The following is a 10,112-nucleotide window of genomic DNA, read 5'->3' as shown; positions in this document are numbered from 1 at the left end:
GCAGGGCAAAATGCTGCCACGCAGCAGCTTGTGTGAAATTGACACGTACCATCGGGGCAAGAGGGAAGAGCAAGCACAGGGCAGCGCTTGTGGGAAATCGGCCCTGCTCTCTGAAACTTCCTTATACCGAGTCTGACCATCACTCTGTCAAGGTCAGCATCGTCTCCTCTGACTGGCAGCAGCTCTCCAGGGTCTCAAGCAGAGGCCTTTTCCATCACCTACTGCCTGAACTTTTTTAACTGGAGGTGCCAGGGATAAAACCTGGGTCCTTAGCAGGTGAAGCTGCCTTGTGCTGAATCGAACCGTTGGTTCATCAATATCAGTATTGCCAGGGGTCATTTCGTAGAAAAAGAGGTGCAGGAGCTCATTAACATAATGTATTAGCATAACTCATTTGCATATGCCACACACCCCTGACATCACCGGAAGTGTGTCAGAAGGCAACATCCACTGCTCAGGCTCCACTGGACTGTTTTGGATTGCTAGCTATTTTTTTTTGGGGGGGGGGGCGTGCAGATTTGTCCTCGCAGAGGAGGGAGAGCTTGTACCTGAAGGCAGGCTCTGCAACTTACCTGGCTGCTTCTTGCTCGTCGTGGCCCGACTGAGGGCTGCTGGGAGCAGGGGGCGGGGCTTGTTGCATGTGCCCGCCCCCTGGGCTCCTTACTGCCAGAGCTCCGCTCCTGTGCACTCCCGCAGGAAATTACCCCTGAGCCCGCTCGCAGGAAGGGCGGGGTATAAATCAAAATAATAAATAAATAAATAAAACATTACCCACTCAGACTGGCAGTGGCTCTCCAGAGTGACCAGCCAAAGGTCTTTCCCATCACCTACAACCTGATTGTTTTAACTGGGGAGGCCGGGGATTGAACCTGGGACCTTCCGCATGCATTGCCAAGCGGATGTTCTACCACTCCTCCAGTGGGTTCCGTGTGGTGCTCCACGCTTTGCAACCGCAGTCTCCAATACAGTAGGCGGGTCCGTTCATCCCAGCTCGACAGCTCTAGCAAACGGAGGGATACAGAAGGGAAGAAGGGCATGGACGGGGTCCAAGGGAGGCATTCCCTCTGCTCCACTGAGCTTATTCACGAGAACGCGCTGTGCAAATAGCTTTGTCCGAAGCTGGAGCATCACTGGGGAACTGCCGGTGTCATCTCCAGTTCACTGCCTCTCAGACATGAAAGCCTCATTCATCCCGCAGATGACTGAAATAAAAGCCGAGCTTTTCACATCGGCCGGCCCGCATCCTGCTAGCGGCTCTGAGTGGAAGGAGAGCGACAAGGATCAGGTTGAGGCAGGGCTTTTTTGGTAGATAAAGCCCAGCAGGAACTCATTAGCATAATAGGCCACGCCCAACAACAGAAACTCATTAGCATATTAGGCCACGCCCCCTGGCAGCACAGCTCATTGGCACATTAGGCCATACCCCCATGTTACCAGAAGTGTGCTCATCCAGCCACACCCACCTTTTGCTTCTTATTCTGTTTACCTTGTTTGTTGTCCAAACCCAGGGCTTTTTTGTAGCGGGAACTCCTTTGCATGTTAGGCCACACACCCCTAATGTAGCCAATCCTAATGAGTTTCTGCTGTTGGGTGTGGCCTATTATGCTAATGAGTTCCTGCTGGTCGTGGCCAACTTGGAAGCCAGACGTAACGCCGTTCCTGTACGTTCCTACCCAAAAATAGCCCTGGGTTGAGGTATCTCATTCACATGAACACGTGAAGCTGCCGTATACTGAATCAGACCTCTGGACTCCATCGAGGTTCGTCTTGTCTACTCAGACTGGCAGCAGCTCTCCACGGTTGCAGGCAGAGGTCTCTCACATCACCTACTGCCTGGTCCTTTTAATTGGAGATGCCGGGGATTGAACCCGGGACCTTCTGCATGCGAAGCAGAGGCTCCGCCACTGAGCCACGGCTCCTCAGCTTCCTTAGTAGGGGAAAAACCCCCGATAAGAGCAGCCCTGCTGAATCAGACTTATGGTCCCTGTAGTCTGGTGCTCTGCTTTCCACAATGGTCACCCGGATGCCCTTAGAAGGCCGGCAAGGTGGTCATAGAAGCCAAAGCCTACCAACATTTTTGTGTCCCTCCCCAGCAACTGGTACTCAGAGGTACTAGGCTGCCTCTCTGAAACCTCTCCCCTGAACTTAATTTTTGCCTTGCGTCAAATATGAGAGATTGTCATGCAGGAAAGAATCCCACCTACCAGTTCTTAAATTATGATATAGTTCTAACATCAGAAAACTGGGAAGAGTTCCTATTATGAGCAGCCTTCAGTTTTGTGGGGTTTTTTTATAAACATTTTATTCAGGATATAATCAACAAAGTCCAACACATGTTTACACCTTTCTCCCAGTTTACATCCAACCCTCCTCCCTTTCCCTCCCCTACTTGGCTTCCCACAGTGCTACAACCTCCTGCTCAAATCTTCAATTTTCTTTTTCCATCCCCTTTCCCCCAATACGTTCAATAGGTAACTAAATCTTCATTATTACACTTCTATTTTTAACATTTCCCATTGCTAGTCTTTAAACATTCAATAGTTAATAAAGCAAAATATATTGTCTCTTACATTATTACACTTCCATTTTTATCATTCCACATTGCTAATCTTTAACCTCAAAAGTTATTGAAACAAAATAAGTTGTCTCTTACAACCCAATACTTTTCCAGATACTCTTTTAAATCTTTCCAGTCTGCAAAGAAGTCCTCTGCTTCCATATTATTAAGTTTCCATGTCAACTTGTCCATTTCAACCATAAAAAGTAAAGCAGCCTTCAGTTTGTAGATGCTCATCTCTGCTCTCACAGAGGCAGGGTGGCGGCGTCGTAGCAGAGCACACCTTTATTCATTTTCTTTTTCCCCCCCGTGAGGACCCAGAGCAGTTTACATCCTTCTCCTCTCCTCTCCACAGCAACCCTGTGAGGTAGGTTAGGCTGAGAGGGTGTGACTGGCCCACATTCACCCAGTCAGCTTCCATGGCACTAAGCGGGATTCGAACCTGGGTCTCGTATCCCTGTATCACACTGGCTCAGGGTCCAGAATGTGATCTCGTGCTTCTCTACTTAGAGTGATCTAGGAAAGGCCATTCTCTGGCTGGGACCCAGAATAAGCTGCTGCATGTCCGTGGGCATAAGGTGGACCCGTGGTCTGATTTTCACACGACCGTTTCCTATTCGTTCTTAGGAGTCTCCCCAGGAAATTTTGCTTTCACTGTAGCTGCGAAAGTTGTTCGTCCGCTCACAGCTTCCCCTCCTCTCCCTTGCAGATCCAGAGACCTACTGTGTGTTTCAAGATAAGAAGTACCGTGTAGGAGAGAGGTGGCATCCGTACCTGGAACCCTACGGCATCGTTTACTGTGTGAACTGTCTCTGCTCTGAGGTATTTCTTGCAACTATTCCCAGTGTCTTTCTATATTGATGGTTATAAATAGTTCTTGAAATACTGATTTTTAAAGTGAGTAGGATAGGCATTGGGCGGGGTGAACTTCTGTTAGACCTCCTCCTCCTCTTCTCATTCTTGTGGTGACCCAAGTGCCTGAAGGGGGAACTTTGCCCACCCACAGCCGAATCCCACATTATAGCTCTTTGTCCAACAGAATGCAATGGGAGCTATTGAGAACTTCCAGTGCAAACCCAAGCATGCTTGCCTGGGAGTAAGTTCTACTGAACAGACTTGAGTAAGGTTCAAAGTAGACCAGCTTAGGAGAAACAATCATCAGGCGACACTGTGGCGTCACTTCTGGGTACATAACTGAAAGTCACGGCGCTGGGTGACGCTCTAGGAACTTCCCAGGTCTCTGTGTCATGTCATATCCTATCCACTCTGAGATTTATTTCTTTGCCATGCTGGATGATGGAATTTTGGGAACTGGTTTTCAGACAGAAAATAACCATAGCACTTGGCATCTATACAGCGCTGAGCATGATGATCTTTATCATCATGCACAAGGATTGGATCCAGCGATGCGCAAAACAGAAACATAATCAGAACTGAATTACGAAATCTGTGTGATCCCTTTTATTAGGGATAAATAGACGCAAATCAATGTGCAGGTTTTCCAGCTCGCCAGAACACTTCACCGGGCTGGATGTTAGAAAAATTAAATTTAAGAAACAGAGAACACTACACCGGTCAAGGCTCCCTCTAAGCCATGGAGTCTTGTGAGCAAATATTCTACTCTATGAGCTACTGGCATTAAAGCTGTGAGTGAGTGATTTGGCTACTGCATAAATTAGTTTGCTCTGGAGCCCTCCTTCCTGAGCTGAGACAAAAATGTGTGAGCCAGAGGCTAAAAAACTGTGAGCTAGCTCACACTAACTCAGCTTAGAGGGAACACTACACCGGTAGTTAGAAGCCTGCTTTTTGTGTATGTGTGAGAGATTGTGGAACACCTAGGCTAGCACAATCCTCTTTATATATTAGAGGGCCCAGAAATTAGTTGCACAAGATCTTGCAAGAGGGACGCAAGGAGTATGGCTTAGCGCAAGTGGCTGCTGGGATCTTTCTCTTGAATTTCCGCTCGCACAAGAGCTCTAGTACAAGTGGAAATTTTGCAGTGGATGCAATCTGTTGTTTTGCTACTCGTGACAACAACCCTGAGAGGTAGGCCAATGTGTTTCCCCCTTGACATCTATCTATTCAAATGTCTACCTTTCCTGACATCAAAGGTGATTCAAGGCAGCCTACAAAACCCAGAATTTACCATTGTGACAACAATTTTTATTTATTTATTTGTTATATTTATATCCCGCCCTCCCTGCGGATGGGCTCAGGGCGGCTCACATTTGCCAGCATAGTATAGCCGGTTAGCATGAAACATTTAAAACATTTAAAGCCAGCGGTGGCTCAAGTGGTTAAGGCGCTGAACTGCAGGCTGTGGAAGGTCAGTAGTTCAGCAGTTCGAGACCCGAGTTGCCTCATGATGGAGTGAGCTTTACCTTTAAACAATCATACAATATTACTTAAAGTGTTCGTCTTGGTAGTCCATCAATAAGTTAAGGTAGCGTACTATGAGATGACATACTAAGATCCCGACTTAGTAGTATTCCGGTCTCCCACGACAGGGCCAACCCCCACCACAGATGTTATTGATAGTAATAGTTGGTGGTAGTGGAGGGCTGCTCCTAGTTGAAAGCCTGGTGGAAGAGCTCTGTCTTGGAGGCCCTGCGGAACTGCACAAGGTCCCGCAGGGCCCTGATCTTTTCTGGGAGCTCATTCCACCAGTGAGGAGCCGCCACTGGAAAGGCCCTAGCCCTGGTAGCAGCGAGCCTGGCATCCTTAGGGCCTGGGACAATTAGTCGGTGTTGTGACCCCGACCGTAGTGCTCTCTGGGGTTTGTATGGCGAAAGGCAGTCCTTCAGGTAGGTCAGACCCCGGCCATATAGGGCTTTAAAGGTAAGTACCAGCACCTTGAAGCGAATTCGGTATGCTATTGGCAGCCAGTGCAGTGTCTTCAGCACCGGCCAGATGTGCTCCCATCTAGGGAGACCCATCAGGAGCCTGGCTGCGGCATTCTGCACTGGCTGCAGCTTCTGGATTAATGACAAGGGCAGCCCCATGTAGAGAGCGTTACAGTAGTTTAATCTCGAGGTGACCATCACATGGATCACTGTAGCCAGGTCGTTGCGGTCAAGGAAGGGAACCAACTGCCGAATCAGCCGAAGGTGATAAAAAGCCGACTTAGCAGTGGCTGCCACCTGGGCCTCCATTGTTAAGGAGGGATCCAGGAGCACTCCGAAACTCCTAACCTCCGACGCTGGCACCAGTGGCGCCCCATCGAAGGCTGGGAGCGGGATCCCCATCCCCGAACCACCCTGACTCAGGCACAGGACCTCTGTCTTCGCCGGATTTAGCTTCAGCCGGCTCAGTCTAAGCCAACCAGCCACGGCCTACAGTGCCCAGTCCAGATCATCCGGGCCGGAGTCAGACCGGCCACCCAACATCAGATAGAGCTGGGTGTCATCAGCGTACTGGTAACACCCCAGCCCATATCTTCAGATGGAAAGGGACCATCTATGGCTCCTGCGTCAGTTACCCTCCCCGCTATCAAAAGCCCTCTGTCTGAGAGCCAGTGGGGTATAGTAGAGTGTCAGACGATAATCTGGGGGACCCAGGCAAGAATCCCCATTTGGGCCATGCAAGCCTGCTGGGTGACCTTGGGCCGGTCACACCCTCTCAGGCTGACCCGCCTCACGGGGTTGTTGTGAGGATAAAATGGAGGAAAGCAGAATGGGGGAAGCCGCTTTGGGCCCCACCAGGGAGAAAGGCAGGGTAGAAATGAAGTCAACAAATAAATAAACGAGCCAGTGGGGTATAGTAGAGTGTCAGACGATAATCTGGGGGACCCAGGCAAGAATCCCCATTTGGGCCATGCAAGCCTGCTGGGTGACCTTGGGCCGGTCACACCCCCTCAGCCTGACCCGCCTCACAGGGTTGTTGTGAGGATAAAATGGAGGAGAGCAGAATGGGGGAAGCCGCTTTGGGTCCCCACCAGGGAGAAAGTCATTTCTCCCCACCAGGGAGAAAGTCATTTCTCCCCACCAGGGAGAAAGTCATTTCTCCCCACCAGGGAGAAATGAAGTCAACAAATAAATAAATGGGGCAGGTTTACATCAGGTCTTAACATCAGTAATCTGATTTCTATCCTTCTCTGTTCCTTAAATTTAAATATCCTAACATCCAGCCCGGTGAAGTGTTCTGGCGAGCCGGAAAACCTGCACAATATTTGTCTTTATTTATCCCTAATGTTCAAAGCAATGGTATTACCAGTAGTCATGTATGACTGCGAGAGTTGGACTATAAGGAAGGCCGAGCGCCGAAGAATAGATTCTTTTGAACTATGGTGCTGGAGAAGACTCTTGAGAGTCCCTTGGACTGCAAGGAGATCAAATCAGACTGAACAACAACAATCCCTAATAAAAGGGATGACACAGATTTCATTCTTGGTTTTGGATTTTGCATGGACCAGTCTGGCTGTGCAATCTTCTCCGTGTTACAGAACCACCTCTGGAAATGGGTCGGTATGGGACTTTGCCCAGATAGCAGACGGGGCTGAAGCCAAGAGACAGCAGTTTGGCTCGAGCACACTGACGAATCAGGGAAGACCTCAACCAAGGAATTCCCACCTGTCATCCTCTGCACTGCTTTACACCAGTAGTTAGAAGCCTGCTTTCCACGTGTGTGTGTGACTGGAATTACTAATGCCCTGGCCTCGGCTGGTATTTGGATGGGCAACCTCCAAGGAATAACAGGGTCAATGACACAGAGGCAGGCAATAGCAAACCACCTCTGAAACGTCTCTTGCCTCAAAAACAGGTCTAGCTCACCACCTAGTGGTGCATAACGCGAAAAGAGCTAGAACTTCTGGCTGTCAGACAATCTTAGGATCTCCTGGCTATACTACATACACTGTCACACGATACTCAGTTGTGGAATTTCTAGCACACAAGGTGCTGGATGCCTTGACCTGGTTAGTTGCTGTGCAGAGGCAGGCAATGGCAAACCGCCTCTGCTGGTCTCTTGCCTTGAAAGCCCTATGGGGTGACCATCAGTCAGTTGTGACTTGAAGGAGGAAAAAAAGTGCTCAATTCAGAGTTTCAGGGATATTCCTTTTTTTTACTGTGTGTACACCAGCAATAAACTCACTATTCTAGACATTCCATTTCTCTCTCCCTCCCTCCCTAAGTCTCATGAATACAGTATATGCAGGATCCATCAAAGTCAGTATTGCCTACTCTGACTAGTGGCAGCTATCCGGGTTCTCAGACAGAAGTCTTTCCCATCACCTCCTACCTGATCCTTTTAACTGGAGATGCCAGGGATTGAACCTGGGACCTTCTGCATGCCAAGCAGCTGCTCTGCCACTGAGCCACAGCCCCTCCCATTAGGTCCCCAGAAGTAAAAGCTCTGTGGGAACGAGATGCAACTTGGTCGTTGTGCAGAACCACAGAACCGAGGGGTGTGTGTGTTTACAACTAGACCTAGGAAACACAAGTTCCAATCGTTGCTCTGTCACAGGATCCCCACAAAGCCTCAGACATGCAAGCATGTCTCAGACTATTTTCAGTTTAGAAATGAGATGACTAAGGTGGAACGTGGTAAGAGGTTTATAAAATAATGCATAGGGAGAGGAGAGTTGACAGAGAGGACCTTTTCCCCCGTCTCCCAAAATACGAGAACTTGAGGGCACCCAATGAAGTTGATGGGCAGTAGATTCAGGATGGACAAAAGCAGGGCTATTTTTGGGCAGGAACGCACAGGAACCGAGTTCTGGCTGGCTCCCGAGTTGGCCACACCCAGCAGGAACTCATTAGCATAATAGGCCACACCCAACAGCAGGAACTCATTAGGATTGGCTACATTAGAGGTGTGTGGCCTAACATGCAAAGGGTTCCTGCTACAAAAAAAGGTCCTGGGTTTGGACAACAAACAAGGTAAACAGAATAAGAAGCAAAAGGTGGGTGTGGCTGGATGACCACACTTCTGGTAACTTGGGGGGGGTGGCCTAATATGCTAATGAGCTGCTGTCATGGGTGTGGCTTAATATGCTAATGAGTTTCTGCTGGGCTTTTTCTACAAAAAAAAGCCCTGGACAAAAGGAAATACTTCTTTACACACTGAGTGATTAAAATGTGAAATTTGCTGCCAAAGGATAGAACGGTGGCCACAGGCATAGACAGATTCACGGAGGACAGGTCTATCTGGGGCTACCAGCCATGATGACTAAAGGGCACCTCTGCATCCCAGAGCCAGGCGGCAACATCAGGGGAAGGCCTCGGCCTCTCTGCCCCGTTGCTGGCCTTCCAGAGGAAGTGGTTGGCCACTGTGTGAGACAGGATGCTGGACTAGATGGACCCCTGGTCTGGTCCAGCAAGGCTGTTCTTGTGTTCTTATGAAAAACCAGGAGATCGTTGTGTGATCAAACGAGACAAATGGTAAAACCCTTCACAAGCTATTAGTATTACAAACAATAATCCTTGCGGCTCTCTTGTTCTTCCCCCAGAATGGAAATGTGCTGTGCAACAGAATACGATGCCCGGCCCTCCACTGCCCTACCCCGGTTCATGTGCCCCAGCTGTGCTGCCCACGCTGTCCAGGTAATACTTATTTGCATTCCCACAAAACTCTCCGGAGTGGCGCATTCAGAACATGTTCAGTTTGCATTGTGAGAGCCGCCATTCTGAGAGGTGCAAGAAATGTTGGTGGTGGTGGGGGAACCCCTTCCTTCCACTCTTTTTCTCTCACACCACAGTCTGTGGTGGTGGTTGTGGTGAGAATGCACGGCACAGCCACTGGTTTTCCAGTCTGTAGTGGTGGTTGTGGTGAGAATTCTTCCACGTCGATATTTCCATGCATGGTGAAGTACCTCCAAGTGCACATCTGAGTGGGGCTGTTGTTCCTCTACACCAGGGGTCTCCAACCTCGGGCCTCTGAGCGCCATGTCGCCACCGACACCTTCCATGATGCCCCCTAGGTGTTTATAGGAAGTGGGGGGGGGGACCAGGTAGAGCTTTCACCCAGCAAAGCTTCTGTTTGACTGCTGGAGATTTGATTGGCTGTGCAGATTTTTTAAAAAAAATGTTGCTTTGGCAGCAGCTGCTTCCACGGCACAAGGATTTACACCGTGTCCCTGAAGTGAAGCTACGGCAATCGTTCTGTGGCCGGTTCCACCTCCTGCAGCAGCCATTTTGTGGCAGCCATTTCGTTGCTGTGCCCCGCGTGCCGGGCAAAGCTCCCTCTAAGCTGTGGAGTCTTGTGAGCAAAAATTCTACTTTCTGAGCCACTGGCATTAAAGTTGTGAGTGAGCCATTTGGCTACTGCATTAATTAGTTTGCTCTGGAGCCCCATCCTTCCCGAGCCAAGGCAAAATTGTGTGAGCTGGAGGCTAAAAAACTGTGAGCTAGCTCACACTAACTCAGCTTAGAGGGAACACTGGTGCCGGGTCAGAATCCCAAATGCGCCTGCAGGTTCAAAAAGGTTGGGGACCCCTGCCCGATACCGCATGGCTACCAATGGGGTGCCTGTTTCGATGCAGCTCTCTGGGAGGGGGAGTGTCCAGAGGTCATTTCGGGGGGGAACGCGGGGGAACGCAGTTCCCCTGGGTGAGGTACGG

General features: G+C 49.6%; 1 protein-coding gene and 1 non-coding gene across 2 annotated transcripts in view; one reads left to right on the top strand and one right to left on the bottom strand.

Moving 5' to 3' along the window:
* CHRDL1 (chordin-like 1) overlaps positions 1 to 10,112 on the top strand; it is a 90,507-nt gene that overhangs the window by 1,452 nt on the left and 78,943 nt on the right. Inside the window, exons 2-3 of the mRNA XM_015425874.1 lie at positions 3,267 to 3,379; positions 9,003 to 9,096. Coding sequence (XP_015281360.1) covers positions 3,267 to 3,379; positions 9,003 to 9,096 — 207 coding nt within the window. The remainder of the gene's footprint in view (positions 1 to 3,266; positions 3,380 to 9,002; positions 9,097 to 10,112) is intronic.
* TRNAA-CGC lies at positions 1,848 to 1,919 on the bottom strand. Its single transcript has one exon. It is a non-coding gene; the product is annotated as a tRNA-Ala (tRNA).

This window comes from Gekko japonicus, unplaced genomic scaffold, assembly GCF_001447785.1.
Source record: "Gekko japonicus isolate JY-2015 unplaced genomic scaffold, Gekko_japonicus_V1.1 scaffold2632, whole genome shotgun sequence".
Classification (NCBI taxonomy): Eukaryota; Metazoa; Chordata; class Lepidosauria; order Squamata; family Gekkonidae; genus Gekko; species Gekko japonicus.
Note: the sequence above shows the minus strand (reverse complement) of the source record. Positions and strands in the feature narration are given on the sequence as shown.